General features: G+C 36.5%; 3 protein-coding genes across 5 annotated transcripts; 1 reads left to right on the top strand and 2 right to left on the bottom strand.

The window, feature by feature from the left end:
* Nucleotides 1-475: 475 nt before the first annotated feature.
* LOC146937621 (cellulose synthase A catalytic subunit 1 [UDP-forming]-like) lies at nt 476-5,167 on the bottom strand. The gene is made up of 7 exons (XM_085751840.1): nt 5,031-5,167; nt 4,113-4,308; nt 3,846-4,027; nt 3,319-3,436; nt 1,839-2,019; nt 1,563-1,719; nt 476-985 (listed from the first exon to the last, which is right to left on the bottom strand). Exons 1-7 carry the CDS (start codon nt 5,103-5,105, stop codon nt 923-925), a joined length of 972 nt encoding a protein of 323 aa, XP_085607966.1. The 5' UTR covers nt 5,106-5,167; the 3' UTR covers nt 476-922.
* Nucleotides 5,168-12,931: 7,764 nt separating this feature from the next.
* On the top strand, nt 12,932-14,877 carry LOC146937620 (uncharacterized). Its single transcript, XM_085749480.1, has 2 exons — nt 12,932-13,058; nt 14,132-14,877. The coding sequence occupies exons 1-2, from the start codon at nt 12,932-12,934 to the stop codon at nt 14,875-14,877; spliced, it is 873 nt and encodes a 290-aa protein (XP_085605606.1).
* Nucleotides 14,878-19,975: 5,098 nt separating this feature from the next.
* LOC146937619 (putative F-box/LRR-repeat protein At3g18150) lies at nt 19,976-23,080 on the bottom strand. 3 transcript variants are annotated; one of them, XM_085751838.1, is made up of 5 exons: nt 23,066-23,080; nt 22,991-23,008; nt 21,510-22,490; nt 21,259-21,413; nt 19,976-20,256 (listed from the first exon to the last, which is right to left on the bottom strand). In XM_085751838.1, exons 3-5 carry the CDS (start codon nt 22,482-22,484, stop codon nt 20,229-20,231), a joined length of 1,158 nt encoding a protein of 385 aa, XP_085607964.1. In that variant the 5' UTR covers nt 22,485-22,490; nt 22,991-23,008; nt 23,066-23,080; the 3' UTR covers nt 19,976-20,228. The 3 variants fall into 3 exon arrangements, with proteins under 3 accessions (XP_085607964.1, XP_085607965.1, XP_085607963.1); XM_085751839.1 differs by lacking the exon at nt 23,066-23,080 and having other exon boundaries at nt 22,703-23,027; XM_085751837.1 differs by lacking the exons at nt 22,991-23,008; nt 23,066-23,080 and adding an exon at nt 22,639-22,661 and having other exon boundaries at nt 19,976-20,228.
* Between the last annotated feature and the right edge of the window lie 645 nt (nt 23,081-23,725).

Raw genomic sequence — 23,725 nt, 5'->3', positions numbered from 1 at the left:
GTTATGAATCAGGAAATATATGCGTTAGTAATGATAATAATTTTTGGAGTGGCGTTTGATGAAGCCAAAACACATCTGCACAGTATTCGATGTAAATTTGCCGTGATTTTAAGAAGCTGAGAATTGGAGCTACTGCGTTAAAGTGGTTTTTTACCGTGATTTGCAGGCACCCATCTAAATAGGCACCTAATCTGCTATCTTGGGCAGTAGCAAAACATATTTAGAATAAAATGTTTGAATAACATTAGGAATTGTTTAAAAGATATTGGATTAAAGTTAGTGTTTGATGAACCTACTCTGCCAAAGTTATTTATAGATGATATTTGTAGACTAATGGAAAAAGGGAAATGCTTAACATAGCAAAGAGCAACATCACGAGAAGATCACGAAGGTAGTGAAGCGCTATACAATTGAAATCGGCTGGGACACGCCCACCTATTCATGAACCACTATCTATATATAGTATACCTAGAGGTTAAGACAATCAATCAAATTCATTAGTATATGATATACCTTCACAAATGGTAACTTCCATAACGAAATTATTACAAAAACCGATAGTAACTCACCTCCATACTACCTAAATTTGAATGGAGAAAGTTTACATTTGAACGTTTGTAGCACTAACACTTCAGATTGAATGTGTCTAGTGTAAAACATTGATACATGAGATTACATTAAATACTTATGTTTTTTCACATCACTAGTGTCTGCGTGTCAAAGTCAATCACATGTCCCGTTTTCATGTCAGTGCTTCACATATCAAAACACAGGGTGTTTTAGGATAAAACATGTTTTGCGTTCATCCTTCAAGAAATTCCAAATGCACACCTAGAAAGAATCATCAAAACTAATTTTTAACATATATTTTTTTATTCACTTTCTTTTTAATTTACCCTCTAAGTTTTGATTATCACTAATTTCATTCAGCATTGTTGGAACCACCGTTGCTTCCTCTCCTGCTAGCTGTAGTGTTCTTCAATATCTGCAAAACACCAATCATATACAATTTAAGTGAACTAGAATATGTCCTTTCAACAAACAAAAAAATGTGAACTAGAATATTCAAATTTGGCAATTCACAGATGAGAAATTTCGGGGGATATAATGATGGTTTGGTGGCAGGGGTGGAAGAGTAAAATATCAGAGTGATAAGGAGGTTGAGGGTTTGATCGCCACTCTCAACATAATACTAACATTGGTGGTTTAAAAAGAAAACATGAGAATTTTCGGATTCATTTTGTTTACTTCATATCCTTAACCATGTATATAAATTTCTATGTAAATTAATATTGATGGTTATAAACCATTGATAAGATACCGTGATTATTCTCTATATTCCTTTCTAAAGCAATATTCTAGAAAACTCGAATCAACAATAAATAAGAGCTAATCATGATGTAAAAGTTTTGGTGCATCAATTTTATCAAAAGCAAACCAGCTCATGCATTCCATCTAAAGAACAATAACATCATGATGGGGATGCTTTGGAGAACATTTATAACACAATGATGACGAGATAAAGGCATTGTGATGTAATTGGTAATGCAAAATTGACATACTTGTCTCAGCATTTGATTTTCATTCTGCAAAGTTGAAAGTTTTTCTTTAAGCTCTGAATTCTTCTTCTCTAAGTCATTGACTCTTGTTTCCAAGTCACTCAAGTATGCCTTTTTCCTCTCCCTTGCTTGCTGAGCTGAAACTCTGTTCCTCAGTAGCCTATTACCATTTTTACACGCCACCAATGTAACAAACAAATTACAAAAAATGCTATGAATCAATCACAGGAAAAAGGATTTAGAGTTCATGGATTATGCAATCAAAGTTTACATACAGACCTCTTTAGCCGTTTGCTTTCTTTGTCGGCTGGGCTTCTCCCTCTCTTCTTTTGACCCTCTCCAGCACCCTGAACACGTTCTGGACCAGCAGTTGAACCAGTGCCTTTACGAGAGGCTGATGTTCCGGCAGATTCACCTCCCATATCTGGCACTCTTCTGATCTCCTCGTCACTCTCAAGACCTGGATTATTCCAAAGTCACTTAAGAGTTCAAACCCAAGTAAATAATCTAGGCAAATCAAGAATACCATTTTATTTATTCATGTCATGTTAGTACTTATAAAATACTAGCATTGACACGGACACCTAACAGGACACCGACAATAATGAGAAAATGGAATAACTGAATTTAACATGCATGTCAATGTCAGACACCGGACATGCTTTCAATCTGAAGTGTTAGTATTACATGGGCGAGTACTACACAACAGGAGGGATAAATTAAAGGAATTCTATCGGTCAAGAGGATTACTGGCATAGTAGTTAATAGCGGATAGCGGCGCGTAGCGGCCGACCCCAAAAATGCTATAGCGGGATAGCGCATAGCGCTATGACCGCTATTTCATAAAAACAAAAACAACAAAAATAAGGAAACAGAGAGAGCAGAATAGAGTTTTATATGAACAAAACAGAGGATTGTTTGTACAAACTACAAACAGAAACAGAGAGAGCAGAATGGAGTTTGGAATCAATAATAACAAAGAAAACTAGAACAAAAAAGTAACAGGACAACAGAGTTTTGAGATTGTTAAACAAAAAAATAACAGGATAACAGAGAAAACGCGATAAAGTAGAGGAAGATTTACAGCAGAGTTGAAGAAGTTTTACAGAACAGCAGAAAAGCAGAGGAAGATTTACAGAAATACCCTTGATTTTTTTAAAACCAAGGACAATTTTGTATTTTCTCTTAAAATGACATAGCGGTTCTAAACCGCAAAACCGCTATGAAGCGTTGCGGCGCTATAGCGCCGCTATCTCACACCGCAACGCTATGGCTTGTTGCGTAGCGCTTCGGCACCGCACCGCACCGCGCGGCCGCTATAGCGGCGCTATTGGCCACTATTGACTACTATGATTACTGGTGCTTATGGAGAAGTTAGATGAGCGAGTTTCTGAAACAGTCGAGGTGCATAAGCTTATTTCAACTCATGAAAGAAGCTACTAATAAATTTGTAACATCATTTCGACTTTTCTTTTCCTACAAGTGTTTGTTCAAAAGTTTACTAAAACTGGCTCTTAATTTAGACAATGAAAAGGAAACTTGCATATAAAGACACAGAAAAACAAAATTGTGGTTCCTATAAAGACTTTTACTTCTATTGTGAGTATTTTGAAGGAACTGGAAAGGAAAACAAAAGTTTATGCATATTGAAAAGGTAAAAAACTCTTGCAAGTAATAAAAAGATAATTTCACGTGAGTATTCATTCTAACCATGAAATGTGATATGCTACACTACAATCATTTTAGGCTAACTCTGTACCTGGTTGCTTTGGATCAACATAGGCATGTGAGTGAACATTTTCGGATTGACCCAAAGGACCTGATGTAGTTTGCACGGATTGAGTATCAGAAGTAGCACATGGAATGTCACCAGACATCTGACCATAAAAAGACACAATTAGTATATTATTGCAAAATAAAGCACCAAAAATTATTTCATACGAATGATTTTATAAAGTTCAAATGAAAATAATAACATATTGATCGAATTAGTATATTATTGTAAATGTTCTAAGTTAACCGATTTTATAAAGTTCAAATGAAAATAATAACATATTGATCGATTTATAATCAAGCTAAATGAATGATAAATACGTGATTGCATACTTGAAATAATATGTACATTGTTATAGATAGCAAATCACAACATTAAAAATGAAGAAGTGGGTTAAGATGAGTCTGAGCATGTTTGACCAATTGTGAATATATATAAGTTCACACATTTTTGCAGGTATACTTGTGAATTTACCGAATTCAAGAGTCTGAAAATTGATTTTAATAAATTACCAGTTGTCCATTTGTGAGATGGGGATTTTGTAATTGAGAATCATGTCCAGAAGATGAAGAGAGGTCAGCATCTTCATCCCATTGCCATCCTGCCTTAGCATTATTTCCTTGACCATACTTGACCTCATTCCTTAAATCGTCGACATCATCTTCATCATCACCTCCCTTCACTCGAGGATCATCTGAAATCCACATTCATCTTGTTCATGGCAAATTCTGATGAGAGGAACAGACGAAAACTAAAATACCATGTGATCACAAGCTAACCTTTGTGACTTTTGAATCTAGTCTTGCATTGTGGACATGATTGGATCATGTTTTTCCATTCGTATTCATAACAAGGATAACAAAGTGGGAAGGAACACTCGTGGCAAGCAACAAAGACTTCGCCGGTGGCTGTTAATCCAACAGTATCACCACATATTTGACAGATTTGACCATTCAAATTCTTTAAGGGTTTAGACTGCATAATGTATCAATTATACATGTTATTGAAAATTACTACTATACAAAGCACAATTTAAGCCTATCCAGATCAATTTCTCACAAGTTAGATAATAGATATCGTTTTTCAAGATGTCAACCAAAATTAGCAATGAAATGTATCTGGATCTGAGAGTAGTTATAAATCATATTTCAAACCACAAACTACAATCATGGTTCTACCTAGTCTCAATTGCCTGACACGGGCTTCTACCAAACCTCATGCTATTATAATCTTCAGATCATACGACTTTTTACCTCAAAACCGATCCAAACAGAACCACAAACACTCCTACAGGTGACAAACTTCTAAATTTTCATCTACTACCTACATATTATTATTTTTTACTCAACTAACTATAGATTCAAATCCACATATTAATTGCAAATTACAAAGTTTAAACTACACTAAGAACAATATTCCCTTTCTAAACTCTATATTAAGACAAACATAAGCTAAAAGAATCAATATGAAAGCATCAACAGTCAAACATATCAACATATCAACAGCAAACTAAATCATAGCTAAATGAGGCAACTTGCATAAATGATCAATAAAATGACTAAAACATGAAAATTTCAATGACCCATTTTCATTTCAAGCATAAAAATTCAAACTTTAAAAAGAAGGAAAAAAAAACTTAATGACCCAGAAAAGAAAAACAAGAAAATTCTATGAACTAAAGTGTTTAAAACACCAACCCCAGTTTCAGAAACATCATGTCTAGCTCGAACAAGTTCATTCCTTTCATGTGACCCTGTTTCCATTCCTTCCATCTTCTTCTTCTTCTTCCAAATCTTCTCAAAGATGTTGTTGTTGATGTTGAAGTTGTTTCTTCAAGTTGTTGTTGATGTTCCCGCTACCATGTTGAGATTCTATGCATATTTTTAGCCGTTGGATTCATTAGAATCAAAGGGCTAAGAAGTGGTGACCGTGGAACAATGTGAACCATGTGGAATCTGAGTAATCAAAGGTTTATGTCTAAGATCGTGGATGAGTTTGAACCGTTGGATTTGTTTTTGAATCGGAGGGATGAGAATTTGGAGCATGGGGAATGGGGACCATGCGTCGTGCAAGAATGGGGCAAGATGTTGTGTTTTACCTTTTCTGGATGGTTCTTCAAGAAAATTTCACACGTTAGAGAAGGCTGGGACACACATGTAAAATACGTTTTTGCCTCCTCGGCAGTTAACTGCCGAGGAATTTAAAATTCGGCTGCAGTTAACTGCCGAGGATTTCCTCGGTAGTTAACTGCCGATGTTTTCTGAACATAAACAGAACGAACAGAAGCAGTTTCCAGTTTCAATATTTTGTTTCAAACACATCCAAATTCTCTCCAAAATCACATTTTCACGAATTGCAAGCAAATCATCACCACATTATCACAAGTAAGTACCCTTAATCATTGCAATGTTAATGTTAGTTTGTTAGGTTTATTTTTTTTAAAAATTAGAGTAGTTTGCATGTGGTTAGGTTAATGATGATTTGATGATTAAAATAGACAATTTGATGATTGCATGTGTAGTTTTTGAATTGATAAATGAATGTAGATGTTGCCTATGCTGTTTAAATGGTAATGTGGCTTTGAATGATGGCAAATGAACACAATTTGAATATGTTTTATACTTTGCACACAAAGTGTTTGATCAAATGCCTCAATGAAAATTATTTTGATTATTTAGTTAGTTTAGGTTATGGAAATGATAGAAGTGATGTTAATTATAGTTTGATTAAGTGTATATTGATTTTTTAGTGTATTTAGGTTATGATGTGAATGATTAAGTGTATAGAAATGATTAAGTTATGATGGAAATGATGGACATAATGATGATTGTATGAATGATTTTATTGTAAGTGTATAGAAATGATTAGTTTAGGTTATTGATTTTATTGTAATGATGATTGTATGAATGATTTTAGGTTATGGAAATGATGTTGATTGTTGTTAATGTTAATGATTAAGTTATGACTAGTGTGTTTAATGTGTTTGATTATGTTATGGAAAATGATGTTAATTTATTAAAAATTTGTGTAGATATGGCCGATCAGGAGCCCATTGATCCATCTAAGATGATTGGTGGTAGGCGTGCTCAGACACAAAGCTACCGGAAGGAGAAGGAGAGGAGAAACGCACATATCCCAAAGAGGGGAAGAGGTCGGAGGGGGGGGGGGGGATGGTTCAGGGACTTCTCAGCCTTCTGAGGCTTCTCAGGCACAGCCTGAAGAGTCGCAGGTGGTTGACCCGACCCAGGCGGTGGAGTACCTGAACTATCAGGATCACCATGATGTGACTGATGGTGGGTACGACGAGCCAGAGCAGCCGCATATGCCAGGGGAGCCAGACGATGATGACATTGCTATGGCGGCTGCCCCGGAGGTGTTGCCTACGGACGCTCCCTTTCCTGGAGGACCGCAGGACATATCTTTGCTTCACTCTTATGCCAATCATGTGGCATTGCCGCTTTGGTATAATAAGGATGACGTAAGTATTTTTTTTTTAAATGTTCTTTCTTTATGTTTAATTACGTGTTTTTTATATGTGTTTTTTATATGTGTTTTTATATGTGTTTTTTTATATGGATGACGTAAGTAAAAACAATTATGTGTTCTTTCTTTTAGTTAACTTTTATATATGTTTTTTTTAATTCCTTTCTTTATGTTTAATTATTTTCTTTATTTTTCCTTTCTTGATTTAAATTGTTTTATTTATATGTTTAGATTATATGTTTTATTTATATGTTTTATTGATATGTTTTATTTATATGTTTTATTTATATGTGACTTTCTTTAAATATGTTTTATTTATATGTTTTATTTATATGTGATTTTCTTTAAATTGTTTTATTTATATGTTTTCTTTATATGTTTTATTTATATGTTTTCTTTATATGTGATTTTCTTTATATGTTTTCTTTATTTTTATTTTAGCATTTGTTAAGTTTAATATTTATTAGTTAAATGTTTACATGGTTTAAACTATGTTTATTTTTCTATTTTTTCAGTGCCGCAAGAAGCGTTTTGTAAAACCAATTAATCATGGCCCCAAGATTTTGAGTCTCGGACGTCCAAACCCCTATCAGAGATGGTTTTGGGATCCGCTTATGCAGAGTGGCTTACATGATTTGGTATACTTGGGCTACGCCACTGTGCCTCACGCTTTGCTGATGACTCTATGCGAGAGGTGGCATTCCGAGACTAGCACTTTTCACATGCCTATGGGGGAGATGACTGTGACTTTGGATGATGTCGCATGTCTTATGCATGTCCCGATTGAAGGGCGGATGTTGGGCCACCGGAAGAAGATGCTGAGACATGAGGGAGAGGCACTACTGATGACTCACTTGGGTGCGTCGAGGTCGCAGGCAGAGAAAATCTGCAATACTGAGTATGGTGGATACATTAGTTATCCAAAGCTGAGGGAGTTTTATACGACGCACCTTGGTAGAGCCAACCTTTTGGCAGATACACAGGATCCAGAGGAGCTGGAGGAGTTGGAGAGGGTTAGGACTTATTGTGTGAAGTCCTACCTTCTATACTTGGTTGGATGCTTGTTGTTTGGGGATAGAAGCAACAAACGCATCCAGTTGATCTATTTGACGGCTATGGCGGACGGCTACGCGGGGATGCGTGCTTATTCATGGGGAGGGATGGCACTTGCATACCTGTACGATGAGTTAGCTCAGGCCTGTTTGCCCGGAGACAGGCAGCCTGGGGGAAGCGTGACACTGCTCACTGTAAGTAAAAATTAAATTTAAATTTAATTTTTTTTGTTAACTATTATTATTTTGTTATATTTTGTTATATTTTTTTGTTAATTGTAAATTTTATTTTTTTAGTTAACTTTAATTTATTTATATGTGATTTGTATGGTTTATGCAGGCATGGTTTTTGTCGCACTTCCCTAAGTTTTACACTGTTGATCCAAACCCGGACTACATTGAAAATTTACCGTTTGCGGCGAGGTGGACTCTTCAGAAGGGTCATGGAGAGGGGGCCACGTAACGGTCATTGCTTGATCGCATTACGTTTGATGACGTATGCTGGAGGCCGTACGAAGGGCACAGGGAGTTCCAGCCTTTCGAGGAGGTATTTTGGTATTCTGGCTGGATCATGTGCGGCGATCGTAGGGTGTACCGTCACCTGCCGGAGAGGGTATTGAGGCAGTACGGATACGTCCAGTCCGTACCTAGACCTCCGACGGATGTTCCAGCGCTGACACCGGCTGAGATTGTGCAGGCCTTCACGGACTTCCGCACTCACACGCTTAAGGAGGCTAATTGGGGTGAGCAGGCAGGAGAGCAACCATGGCGTATGGCAGAGGGCTATGTACGATGGTACACGGTTGTGTCTCACCCTCAGATTTTGCCACTTCTCCCGGGAGATGTTCCAAGGCCTCCAAACGAGGAGCAGATCGTTGCAGAGCAGTGGGAGCGGTACGAGGCGAGAAGCTCCCCTGACACCTATGGCATGGTTAGCGGCGCTGTTGCCCATGCTGATCAGTTTTTGGGTCAGGAGGTGACGAGCATGACCCCTCAGGAGCTGTATGCGGCCTTGCAGGATGTTAGGCAGCAGATCACGCCGATCATTACCAGGAGGAGAGCCCAGAGACCGAGGAGGAGGCAGCAACATCATCAGCAGGACCAGGACCAGCAGTAGGATTAGGACTGCTAGTATTTTATGTTTAGGATATATTTTTAGGACTTGGTGTTTATTTTCATGACATTTGGCCGTTTTGTTAGTACTTTCAGTACATTTGTTGTTACTTTGTTTCGATGACATTTTTTTATGACTATTGTTCGTTTCCGTATTATATTTTCAATTTCAATTATGTTGCTAATTTTCTTTGATTAGGTTTTATGGTTTGGCATTCAAACAATGTGTTTACAATGTGCAAAACACATGTAACAGGTTCTGCCTTCAACAGGTTCTGTCATTTTCTGGCTTCAGGACGACTCGGCAGTTAACTGCCGAGGAAATAATGAAACCGGCGGTAGTTAACTGCCGAGGTTTTCCTCGGTACTAAACTGCCGAGGTTTTCCTCGGTTCTTAAGTGCCGAGGTTTTGTTTTATTATTTTTTTTTGAGGGAATGTTTTGTTTTATTTTGTTTAGAATAGAATTGTGTTAGAAAATGTTAGGAATTATTTAGAAATTACTTTATGTTATTTGAAATATTGCGATAGAGTGAATTCCAATAAATATTGTGATAGCGTGAATTCGAATAAATATTGCGATAGTGTGAATTTCAATAAATATTGCGATAGCATGAATTCGAATAAATATTGCGATAGAGGTTTCGTTACATTACATAAACTATCATTACATTACATTCGGAAATGTACCTTCCAACTACAATAATTATCTTACCTTTGAATGAGGTTAATTCAAACTAGCTAAACAGCAGGACTCCAGCATTCGTCCAGAAGTGCTTTTGTTCCATTCCAAATGTTAAATTCTTGTTGGTCTTGGTTTAAAATGATGGTATCTAAGTGCCAACGGAATGAGGTCCAGACCTTGACACTTCGATACCATCATTTAAACGAAGCCAACAAGAAATTAACACTTAGAATGGAACAAAAACACTCCCGGACGAATGCCGGTGTCCTGCCATTTAACTAGTTTGAATGACCCCATCCAAAGGAAGACAATTGTTGTAGTTGGAATGTGCATTCCAACTACAACAATTGTCTTACCTCTGAAAGGGGGTAAATTCAAACTTGCCAAACAACAGGACTCAAGCATTTTGCTGGGCATTCATGCTTTCCTTTGAAAAGAATAAATTTTTGTCAGGCTTGATTTAGATGATGGTATTCAAGTGCCAACGAAATGAGGTCCATTCCTGGACACTTAATACCATCATCTAAGCAAGCCTAACAAAAATTTAATCTTTTCAAAGGAAAAACATTAATGCCCAGCGAAATGCTTGAGTCCTTGCCGTTTGGCAAGTTTGAATCACCCCATTTCATAGGTAAGACAAATGTTGTAGTTGAAATGCACCTTACCCTAACTAATGACGATCTTCTGGCGGAATCAAGCTGTTGATGATATCTTCAGTTGATCTCAACAACGTCACCCGCATATCGATCCACTGGAACTTGGTGTGCTCCCAAAACATACTCGTCATGTTTTCGTCGTTCTTTAACTCCACCCAAGTGAATGATACGCTCCCCTTGTCGAGCTTTGGACGTTTATACCGAACATTTTGCACCCTTCTTGTGTCTCTTGGGTTGACTCCTTGGTTGAATTCATTCAGTTGATCCTTGAGATCTCTTAACGTTACATCAAGGCACCGAACCTTCAACCTTTGAGGTTCTCCTCCGTTGAATGTTGCATGAACGTCGATCCATCCGGCCATTGTTTCAAATCTACGCACATAGAAATTTAAAATAATCAATGAAAAACACATTCAAACATTTCATCAAACACTTAATATGCAAATTATACATAGACTCTAAAAATCATAAAAATAACCCTAAAATGTAATTGTCTAAAAAAAAAATTAACGTAAAATATAGCAAAATTATTCAAATTATATTTACTCTTAAAATAAATCATATAGTCTTACTAAAATAAAATAAAAAATATAAAACACCAAATTAAAAAATAACCCTAAATTTTTTAAATTATAACATAATCATCATGCAAACATTTTAACAAAATTAATCAACTAACATCTAATCTAAAAATGATTTATAACATGTAAATCTAATTAAAAACTAAAATAAAAAATTAATTTAAAACACCAAATTAAAATATAACCAATAAACTTTAAACTATAACATAAACATCATACAAACATTTTACTCTAAAAATGAATTATACTATGTAAATCTACTCAAAAACTAAAATAAAATAAATCTACTCAAAAACTAAAAAATAAAAACATTTATAACAACTAAAATTTAAGTTAATAGCATTATAATTACTTACTTGTGATTTTGTTGAATAAATTTGGTTGGATTTGGTTGGATTTTTTAGAGAGATTTGTGAGAGAGATTTGAGAAAAAAAATTTGAAGATGTGATGAATAATGGAGATGAGAGAGCTTCTGCCAGACTTGTAGCAGAAGATCCTCGGCAGTTAACTACCGAGGAAATCCTCGGCAGTTAACTGCAGCCGGATTTTAAATTCCTCGGCAGTTAACTGCCGAGGGGGCAAAAACGTATTTTACATGTGTGTCCCAGCCTTCTCTAATGTGTCAACAGCAATTTTCGTTCTTCAATTACACCAAAGTGATAAATGCTACTACCAACTATTAAATACTCCCTCCGGTCACATTTATAAGCAAAAAACCACTTTTTAAGTTCATTGAATACTTAATGTATTTGGTATATATTATAGACCAAATACATTAGGTGTTGAATGAACCTAAAAAATGGTTTTTTGCTTATAAATGTGACCGGAGGGAGTACGCCACTTTTATATTTTTAAGTTTATTGAATAAATGATATATATGATTTATATTATGACTATTACTTTTTGGGTCATGTTAACTTGTGCCCTAAAGGAGCTTAAAATAGAAATTCAAAATAACTTTTATAATTAAAAGACAACTTTTTAAACTTTCAATGCATTGAATGCACAATTTCCAAGATTTTTTTTTCTACATTTAGCTTTTTAACTTATGCCCCAAGGGCATAAGTTAACATTTCCCTTACTTTTTTTACTCTATGACATTCTCACGCACCCTGTCAAAATTTTCAAAAATGTCTCTTGCAGTTGGGATTTCATAATACTTTTCAAAAATGTCTCTTGCAGTTGGGATTTCATAATACAAAGGAGTTCGGATTTCATAATTCAAACTATGATTATGTATAATCAGCAATCATAATCTCTCACATTTCAACAATTTTGAATTTTACTTTTAAAAACAACCAAAAAACCAAGTAAAAAAATGATAAAAACCTGTCAAATAAAATCATAAAAACACAAGGATGAGAGTTGGGAAGATTAATATTGTCCTTAAAATGATTATCCATGTTACAAACATGTTCATAATTGGTGTTATAGTTTTATCCACGCGTTCTAGAGAGAAGTCAGACTCTCTCTCTCTCTCTCTCTCTCTCTCTCTCTCTCTCTCTCTCTAACTTATCGTGTCTTCACCCACCCATTCTAGGTTAACACTTAGCTTCGTGGAGTTTCACCGCTGGTGTGTGCTGGCTGTTTTCATCCCGTCTAGGTTCTTTGACTAGTTAACTCTGAGATCTACTTGGTTGTTAGCTTCTTGCATCTTTTCTGTTTTGAGTTGCTCTTGGGGTTTTAGTTATGGAGAGTTGGAAGAAGGTGGATCTAACGAAGGAAGAGGAAGAAGATGGGTTCGTAGCGGACGATGCCGAAGTATGTGGAGAAGAGGTTTTCATGAGATCTCTTGTTGGTAAGCTCTAGATTGAAGATTTTTTTCAACTTTAGGATCTTCAAGCAGGTTGTTACTCAAGCATGGCTTTTGAAGAATCCAGTTGAAGTACAGGACCTGAACAAAAACTTGTTTGTGTTTCGCTTCAGCACAAAGAAGGATCTGGATAGTGTCCTCAAGAATGGGCCTTGAAGCTTCGATTGAAATTTGGTCATCCTCAAGAGAGTCACCAGAGATAAACAACCATAAAAGATGTCGCTGCATTCTGGGGATTTCTGGGCGAGAGTGTACGACCTCCAACTCAAGCCTAGATCTGATGCGATGGCCTTGAAATTAGGGAACAACCTTGGAACATTTGTGGAGGTAGACAACAAAGAAGGTAACAAGATGGGGAAATTCTTATGGCTGAAGGTTACAGTGGATTTAAGCCTCTAAAGCGAGGGACAATGGTCAAATACCAAGGTAAAGATCTCTGAATCTTCTTCAAATACGAACGATTACCCACTTTCTGTTTTTTGTCAAATTAAGGATTGTGAAGCTATGGAAGGGAAAGAGGAGTCCGAACTTGATGACATGCATGCTCCTTTTACTATTTACTGTGTTCTTTTTTGGTTCCAGCCTTTGATCTTGATCCAGTGGCTGGGATTTGATCTCCTAAGTCCACTGGATCTAGTTAGGCCCAAGTATTTCCTAAATTTCTCTACTCTTTTACTAAAAACACCACTGTTTTTCAATTCTGCACCTATTTTCTCTTAAAAGTTTTTTCTCATTGTTTTTAAAAATATTTTGCTTTGTTTTAATTGTTTATCTATTATTTTTTATTAATATTTTTACCTTATATTTGCATCATTATTTAGTTACATCTCATGCATATTTTAATTCTTGTCATTTATTTTATTGTCATTAATTTTTTAGTGTGTATTTAGGAATTGATGTAACATAATTCATGCATTTTATTTTTCTTGTTATTTACATTTGCTTGAGACTTTAGAATGTAACTAGGAACCATGTAATCATATAAATAAAATATGCACCGACACTACCACACTTTATTTTTACCGCTTTATATGATAACCGTGATCGTGGACCGAAAGGAATTAATGACAAACTAGGATTAATTATTGACTAAATTGAGGGCCTTAAAAGAAAACCATTAATAATTTTAGGATGGAATTTTACTTTGTATCCAACGTCCTTAGTAATTCCTCCTACGCTTTATTTTATTACGCTATGTCGAAATGCTTAGATTTTTTAGCTTACTTTTAACTTAGAAAAATCATTTTTTTCAAAAAACATTCAAATATGCCAAACAAAAATATTTTCTTAATATACTTTGGTTTCTAACCCAAGAGACTCCTTCTTTCTTTTATTTCTTAATCAAATTTTAATATGTCATAAACCATACTTAGACTTGGTTTCTTTTAATTAAAATCAATCAACCTCACTTAACAGGTCAAGTTTTTATTATTGCAAATGTTTATGCTCCTTGTGATACTAATGCTAAGCAGGATCTATGGGTTCGTTTGAATCAATTTATTCTTGACAATGAAGATTCGAATGTTTGTGTTTGTGGGGATTTTAATTCAGTTAGAATGGAGACAGAGAGAAGAGGTAGAAGCGTCATTTTCAGACAGGTGGATGCAGACAACTTTAATAATTTCATTGACGGTAGTTTATTGATAGATTTACTATTATGTGGTAGATTATTTTCTTGGTATCGTGGCGATGGCGTTTCAATGAGCAGGATTGATAGATTTTTGTTGTCAGCAAAGTGGTGTGATTCTTGGCCAAATTGTATTCAGGTTGCGCATCAGCGGGGTTTATTTGATCATGTTCCGTTGGTTCTTAGTGTTGATGAGGCTAATTGGGGTCCTCGACCTCTGAGGTTTTTGAAGTGTTGGGAAGACTATGTTGGTTATGCTGACTTCGTTCGTGAAAAATTGAATTCTTTCAGTCTGGAAGGTTGGGGCGGTCATGTTCTTAAAATGAAGCTCAAAATGATCAAATTTTGTCTTAAGGAGTGGCATCAACAACATTCAAAAAATATTGAAGGCAAGATTCTAGATGTTAAAAATCGAATTTCTTCCCTAGACACTAAAGGGGAGGAGAGCGATTTGATTGAAGTTGAAACCACGGAGTTGCGCGAGTTGTCTGTTCAATTGCATTCTTTGTCTCGAGTGCACACTAGTATGAATTGACATAAGGCAAGGATGAATTTAGTAAAGGAAGGTGATGCGAACTCTAAATTTTTTCATAATATGATGTCTTCTAGGAAACGTCGTAATCCTTTACATTTGATCCAAGTTGAAGGTGTTACGGTCCAAGGTGTTCAGAATATTCGGGCAGCGGTTTTTAATCATTTTGCAAGTCATTACCGTGCATCAGATAGTGTTCAGCCAAGTGTGGATGGTTTAAATTTCCACAAGTTGTCTTATGCTCAGGCTGGTTCGTTGGTTCGGCCTTTTTCGTTAGAAGAGGTAAAACAGGCGGTTTGGGACTGTGACAGTTTTAAAAGTCCCGGACCTGATGGGAAATTGACGAAGGGAGTAAATTCGACCTTTATTGCTTTGATTCCGAAGGTGGACAGCCCTCAATGGCTACCTTTCAGTAGAGTACCTTTATTGCTTGATGGAGTACCTTTCAGCGGTCATGAAGAGGTCCCTAAGGCATCAACTATTGCAACCGCTCTTCATCTCAAGACATCCGACATAGCATCTAGCCTCACTACCGAAGGGAAAGAGAAAATCCAGGGTCTGACATCCAATTTCCTACTTGGTAAAGCGTACACTTGTGCTGCAGCAAACAGTATCTATGCTTTTGAGTCCATCCTTGCCTTACTTATCTATGGCCTTGTGTTTTTCCCCAACATTGACGGTTTTTTTTGATGCTGATGTCATCCAAATCTTCCTTATCAAAAACCCGGTCCCTACTCTCCTTACTGATACTTACCACTCCATCCACCATAGAACCGAGAAAGAGGATGGAACCATCATTTGTTGTGCACATTTACTATATAGGTGGTATACTTCACACTTACCTCAATCCTACCTCTCCAAAGACAAAGCTCAATACTCAGAAAAAATCATGTCTCTTACTCCAACGGACATAGTTTGGTACAACCCGACTTACGACATTGGAACTATCATTGACAAATGTGGAGAGTTCTGTAATGTACCCCTCCTCGGGATACGCGAGGGAATCAGCTACAACCCTATCCTTGCCAGACGCCAGTTTGGGTACCCTATGAAAGAAAAGCCTCACAACATTGCACTAGAGAGTATATTCTATCACAACCATGCCGGCAACCAGGGTATGAGAGAGGAATTTGTACGAGCCTGGCATGCCATTCACAAGAAGGAAAGCAACCAATTGGGGGAGAAGTCATATCTCATTCATGAAACCTATACTCAATAGGTTATCGATAGAGCTACTCAGTATGGGATACCTTACACCCTACCGAGGTACTTATTCTCAATTACCCCAGCACAACCTTTACCCTTACCCCCTAGTACCCAAGAAAAGTACTAGGAGAAATTAGCTGAGTCAAACCATGTGAGTGCCACTTGGAAACAGAAGTATGAAGAGGTTATGCGCAAGGTGAAATATAGGGATGGAGAAATAGAACAACATAAGTATGAACTCCTTATGCAAAGGCGACAGTTGATTGAGAAAGATGCTCAGATCCAAGCTCAAAGTGGGAGGCTTGCACAATTTATTAGTAAGAAGGAGTGTATGGATTTCTTTGCCGGCGCGCATCCAGATTTTGAGGATTAGCCTACTTCAGGAGCTTGAGAGTTTCCTGTTTGTTTTCACTCTTTTATGTTTATTTTCTAAGCTTTCTGTTATGTACTTTGGTGTCTATCTCTTGGCTCAGTTTGTTAAAAAGGGAATTATCTTGTAATGCTTTATTTATTTAATGAAATGTTTAGTTGTTATGTTTACAAAATTGCTTTTATAGGTCCCTCGATATAAAAAATAATAAAAATTGCTCATTTTTGCATTTAGCATATCATGCATCATATTGCATTCATAAAGTGTCAAAACCATATCTCATACTTTACTCATTTCTGCCTCATAGAAGCAAAAGTGGCCCGGCGTATTCAGTATAAGCCTACTCGATTCACTGTACTCAAGCATACATAAAGAAGAGAATGGCAGCTGCTGACCAGGAAAACAATGATCTTCGGGATGAGGTAGTTACACTCAAGGAAGGAATGGAGAAGATAACTGCTATGTTGGCTACCACAATGGCCGCCCAGGCACAAGCCTCTCAAGCACAAGCCACTCAGGCACAAGTTACAGTCTCCCAGCCTGCTGGCGCTTATCTGGCCCAGCCCATCCCTACTGCTATTCATGTTTCTGCTACGCTTGCTGTTACTTTGCAGCCTGTCCTAATTGAGGTTACTTCCGGAGATATGACAAATATGTTCAACGGGGGCTCCCGTCCAGGTGGTTCTTTTTGAGTTTACCTTTGCTCCACAGTACTTCATGCCTAAAGTCTACCCATGATGCATGCCACTTATAACTAATGAAGGTGCTCGTCCAGTTGCTTCAGAAATGCCGTTTCCTTTTGGTCAACAACCAATGTCGGTTCCTCAGCCCGATCAACCCATTCCTCAGGCTACCATGACTTATGCAGCGCCTTTTGTCCACACTGCCCAGCAGGAGAATAGACAAATTTATCACTCTGATAGTGTGGATGGATTTGATAGGATGGATAACTTGGAAGAAAAGTATGATGCTGTGCAGAAAGAAGTAAAGGCCCTCCGTGGTAAAGATTTGTTTGGTCAGAATGTTCACGACCTATGCTTGGTACCTGATGTTGTGATACCGCCTAAATTCAAGACACCAGATTTTGAGAAATACACAGGGGATACCTGCCTTTAGGCTCACTTAATAATGTATGCAAGGAAAATGTCGACCCATGCTAGCGATGAGAAATTACTCATTCACATCTTCCAAGATAGCTTGGTTGGTCCTGCGCTAAGGTGGTACATGAACTTGAAGGGTGTCGACGTCCCCACTTTCAATGACTTGGCTGAGGTTTTCATCCAGCAGTACCAGTACAACTCGTACATGGCACCAGATAGGGCTAAACTTCAAGCTATGACTCAGGAAGACAAAGAGTCTTTTAGGGAGTACGCTCAGCGGTGGAGAAAGATTGCTTCACAAATCCGTCCACCCCTAGATGACAAGGAATTGACTATGTTGTTCCTCGAGACTTTGAGTCTGTTCTACTACGAGAAAATGGTCGGCTGTGCGTCATAGAAGTTTACCAACATGATAGGCATGGGAATGCGTATTGAAGAAGGGGTCTGTAAGGGACATTTGACCAAAGAAAGTGGTTCATCCAGTGGTACGAAGAAGTTTGGAAATAACTATCCAAAGAAGAATGTTCAAGAGGTCGGCAAGGTGGCCCATGGTGGATCTCAACCAGTATACCCAGCTTATCCATATATTGCCCACATCTCACCATCTATCCCCGCTCCTCAAAATCAAAATTATCAACGACAAATGCCTCAAAGGCCCCCATCACAATATCCACCATTGTACCAACAACCTTATCCACAAAATCCTCCATAATTTCCTCAAAAACCATACTATCCACCTCAACAGCAACAATTCTATCAAGAACCATACTACCCTCAACCACCTCAACAACAACAACCTCGTCCACGTGCTCCTCAACAGCAGAACCGTGCTGCAAGGGCACAATTTCCACCGATACCCGTGACATATGCAAGTCTGCTACCTTCCTAGCTTGCAAGGAACCTTGTTCAAACTACGCCACCTCCTCGTGTGCCAGATGTCCTACCTCCTTAGTACCATCCCGACCGCACTTGTGCCTTCGAGACAAACGGTTTTTCGATGGAAAAAGTGAATGTTTATGGCAGTTAGCTTTTTCTAGTCATCCTCACTATCTATAAATAGTAGTTTTTCATATGGAAAATAGGTCGCAAATCATTTATAAAAATTCTAAGCACTCGAAGTACCGGCGTCTAGAGAAAAGAGTCATACAGAATATATGTAATCTGATTTGTCGAACCACCTTTACATTAATGCAATGCAATTTACCTTTTCTTTAAGTTTTTGTGTTTTAAAGTTTTAAGTGTTTTACTTTTACTTGCATTTTACTGCATTTTCCCTATCGAGAGACAATTATTTTAGTTATTTTCTTACTAAAACTTCATTTATGAACTTGGTGAGCACTCATATATTTTATGGAAAAACATTTGCATATGTCTTGGGATTTCTAGTTTAATCCCGTTTGTAATAAGCAAAGCTAGACTCGTCGTTTACCAAAAACATCTGTAAACAAACTTGGTGAGCACTCATACATTTTATGGAAAAACAATTGCATATGTCCTGGGATTTCTAATTTGATCCCGTTTGTAATAAGCAAAGCTAGACTCGTCGTTTACCAAAAACATTTGTAAACAATAAGCAATGATGAGTGAATAGAGGGATTTTTTTGAAGCAAAGATGCCAAGTAGAAACAAACCTTTGCCAATTTAATTAATCAAGGAAATCATAGTCGATAAAATCTCACAAGATGGAGACTGCAGACCGAAATTTAGTAGAGGTTAAAAGAACGTAAACAAACTAAATTAATTAATTAATTAATTAATGTATGCAACATATGAATGAATAGAGAAACATATTGAAGAATGGTCATACTTGTAGTCATGGCATCTATGTTTGAAAGAGCAGTTGGATCGATTCTTTAGGAATGATAAAACATATCGACTAAGGAGCACGACAACTTGAGGTTTCAACTTTGAACCCTATTATGTTTAACCTCACCCCTCTAATATATAGTGAGACTAAAGTTTTTTTTCTTTTTTAAGTCATATCCGTTATTTGGATTTTTTTGTTTTGTTTTTTGTGGTGTCCGGAATTCGAACCACAGACCTAGCATATATTATGCATTATGAGTTAAACTCACGCGGACTTGTTTTATTTATTTTGTTTATACTAAAAACTTAAATAGATTTGTTTCTATTTTATTTTTAGGTAAAAATATTTGAAACAAAAATAATTATCAAAAAGATACCCTTCAAAACATAAAAATAAACTTTTAAAAATGATTTCGTGATATTTTATTTTGTTTTTATTTCTCAATCATTTTTTTTTGTTAACTAAGTGTTATTCCGGGATTGCATTTGCATGACAATCATTCTTAGTCAATAATTCTCTCATGTAAATAATTCAGATTAATCATTCATCCACCGTTCTCTCTCATCTAAAATACACTAATGTCGTCAATGACACCTAAAACTATAATTAAAGGAAAAATTCTCAAGTCAACTAAAAATAATAATATAGTAAAATGCAAGAAAAATAAAAAAAAGTCTAGCAAGTCAACTAAAAACAACCAAACCACATATCCCTCTAAGTCGTGTCGGTTACATGGATTAAAAGACACCCATAAATAAGACTAGCAAGTAGAGAAATAAGCAAAAGTGTTCTTGTAATAATGCATCCATACTTTGAAAAACTTCTGTATCCTTCACCATGTTTTTTCTGCAGCCCAACATCTTGTATTCACCTATGCAGTTGTCCAAAGAGACGACGAACTGGTTTCAATTGAAAGAAATTACAAACTGTTAAGTTAAGGAACTTGTATTAACTTGCAACAAATTCATATTATGATATTACAGGCCTTGCATGAACTCAAACAAGCTGGTCATTTTAGTTTACCAGACAAATAAATAAATCATCAAGAAAAAAGAAAGTTAATCCTTTTGACAATATCTTCAATAATTTAAGGACTACATCTCACACACCAAACAGAAAGTCAAAGCAATAAATTCAAGAGACTATTCTAGAAAAATGCAAAGGAATTAGACACAAGATTAAAATTTAAGCACATATGATTTTATTTTGGGCACAAGTCTTTTGTCTTTGTGATTCAAGACACACACATACACACATTAATGAGCAAGAGCATATCTCAAAGTTGCGGAGCATCTATGAGGTCTAAGTTAATTCTATCAAGCTACTCTTTCATGCGATTCAAGTTGCATGCATGCAAACAAACACACACATTCATGGAAATACATTCCAGGAAAATCAATTCCATTACCATTATACATATTCTAGTATTATTAATTAGTTCTTTATTTCTATCTTCTTCAACATATATAAAAAATAAAATTACACAAACACCTTACAATGCTCCAACCTTCTCTCTGACAAAGTTAGTTAGTATTCTCTGGCTCACCATACAAGGCTTTTCTAGACAAGTCTTATTATACAAGACTTGAAGCCAAATTCAATTCACGCAAACAAAAAGAAAAATTCTCATCATGTATAAGGACTGCATCGTATCGTATGAATTACACCAGAACTAAGTAATATGAAAAAAGTGACTTAAAACATGATGTCATGTGGGTTTGTTTACTTTACCTCTCTATCTTGTGGAATGGTAAGAATGAATAATTAGAATTGTATACAGAAAATGGCCATAGACATAGAGAACAAAAAATAGTAAAGCTTTTTTTATAAGTTAGTAACTAGAGTTTATTTTATATCAGCTGTAAATGAATATATTGTGAGATAGAAGTTGTTGGAAGCACCTGAAGTCAACCTTTGCAGAAGGTGAGTTTTGAAGCAAAAAGTCCATGACAGTCACCAATGGAGGACGTATGAACTGATTAAATTTCAGTGACTTCAAGTTACACAAGGAAGGGAAGTCAACCTTCCATAAATCATGATGAGTGTAGTAAAGAATCTAAGCAATCATAAGGTATTAGGATCAGTTGCAAGTCGAGTTTTTAATAAAATAAATTATATAAAAAGCAGCCTATAATATTACAATATAAAGTACCTGAAGAGCAGATTTAGTGATGGTCAATGATTCGACATTAACAAGATTAACCAACCAGTTGAATAGAATTGATGGGGTCTCCCTCAAGCAATCCACCATAGATGGCCTTAAATTTATATTTACATGTTTGATAGAAGAGAGAGCGGTCTTGCTCCCAAAAAGTTTTGGAATATAATGACCACCGGTAAAATCAAAGTTATGAAGTGTTGGAGCATATAACTCGATTCCAAAATAGATTTCGAAATCAGCAGTTCTAGGATTGCAACCATACAAGAAATCATACACACATATAGTTAAATTGACAAGCTTGGTACTTGAAATGCGAAGGTTTTGTGCATTGTCAACAAGTACACATTTGTCAATGATCAAAGTAGTCAACATGTTAAATGTGGAAAAAGGATCGACACAACCATCATCATTGCAACCAAAGACGAGGTGCTTTAGAGACAGAGTGGTTAATGCTGGGAAACTGAGAGAATGTGGAAATATTTGGTCAAAGCGAGGATAGGGACGCAATAGATCTATACCAGTAAGAGTAAGAGACGTTAAGGTGCGCGATGATAAGAAGAACGGCGAAAAGTGTTTAGCAGTAGTGTAATTCATGTTAAAGTGTTGGACATTGTGTGTGAAAGCATATTCTATAACCATTTGGTATAGGCTAATGTTACTAAAATTATTGTTGTGCAAAAGGAGAGCAGAGAGAGCGGTTGAGTGATCGCGAAGAGACAAAAACATAGACAGGAAATTTTCGTAGATTTGGCAGCCACTAAAGTGGTAACTATCTAATGTAAGAGTGGGAAGAGTCTTCCAGAGATTGATCCATCTTTTGGATAAAATGCAAGTTTGAACGGCCTCTCTGGTGTTCAAAAAGGACAGTATGTGAATGAGAAGACAGTCGGCCAATTCACTGATCCTGTCTTGAATTTGGCTGTCGTCCTTAAGTTGCCTTTTACGTTGCCTTCGTGTCCCCATCATTGTTGTCTGAGAACAAGAAAAATAATAAAATTAAAGAGAAATTGAAATGAAATTCATTGATTAGAGAGAGAGAGAGAGAGAGAGAGAGAGAGAGAGAGAGAGAGAGAGAGAGAGAGAGAGAGAGAGAGAGAGAGAGAGAGAGAAATAAAAAAACAAGGGCAGGCTTCAAAATTGTGTTATAAGCTTTTTGCAATCCACAGACTTGAGTTGTAACATACCGACCCCTCCTATATTGATGTTCTTTTACCATGTTGTTTGTCCCTATAATAGATTCTGAAATGAATCTCATGATATTAAGCTATATGAAACCTTCTAATCCACATGAAACTATACTCTCCAAATTAAAGAAAAAGGAGGATCAAATAATTGAGTACAACAAACAACAACAACCAGGGTTGGTTTCATGGATCATTCTTTCGAAGAATCGAGAAATGCAACCTGATTAAAAACAAAACAAAAAAAGTTAATAAGAAAAAAGAAGATGGGCGACCAAGTTGGGTGGGTACCTTGCACGCTGTAAGCCTAGCGAGTAGCTGATGAATCAGAACGAACCGTCTCGACTCGGAAAGAAATACAACCTTTTCGCTGCTGCGGGGATAGAGCAATGACAACATTTTGATGTAACTGAAACTTTTAGCGGGCTTGGGCCTTTGTTTAACTTTGGTTTTTTTTTTTTTTTTTAGTATTACTTTTCCCACAATATTGCAGTCTCGCGCACCCTGTAAAATTTCCAAAAATGTCCTTTTGCAGTTCGGATTACGTAATCCGGACAGCACCAGCACCAATTCTGAACATGTTTGTAACATGGAGAGTCATTTTAAGGACAATATTAATCTTCTTAGATTTCATTCTTGTGTTTTTATGATCAAGACTCCCTTAGAAGAGACTTCTTACGGGTAAAGCTGTCAAAACGGGCGGCCGGACCTAACGGACTTCGGACTTTATCGGGCCGGGCCAAAAAGCCCGGTTGGAAAACGGGCTTGAAATATACTACCCGAGCACGGCCCTACACGGGCCGGGGGCTAAACGAGTTGACCCGTATTAAAAATTACATTTTTTTAAAAAAAGTACTATAAAATACTCCTATAAATTTTTTTATAAATAATATTTTTAATATGTTTAAAAAATGTCTAGCACAAAAATAAATTGTAAACATTTTCATACAAATGTCGTAAACTAAAACGGCAAGGAAAACAATTTTAAATAAATTAGATACGTTATGGTTATAGATATTTATATAT

The sequence above is a fragment of the Medicago sativa genome, chromosome 3 (genome assembly GCF_051527215.1).
Source record: "Medicago sativa cultivar Bolivia chromosome 3, Bolivia_mono, whole genome shotgun sequence".
NCBI lineage: Eukaryota > Viridiplantae > Streptophyta > Magnoliopsida > Fabales > Fabaceae > Medicago > Medicago sativa.
This window is presented reverse-complemented; position numbering and strand designations above follow the sequence as displayed.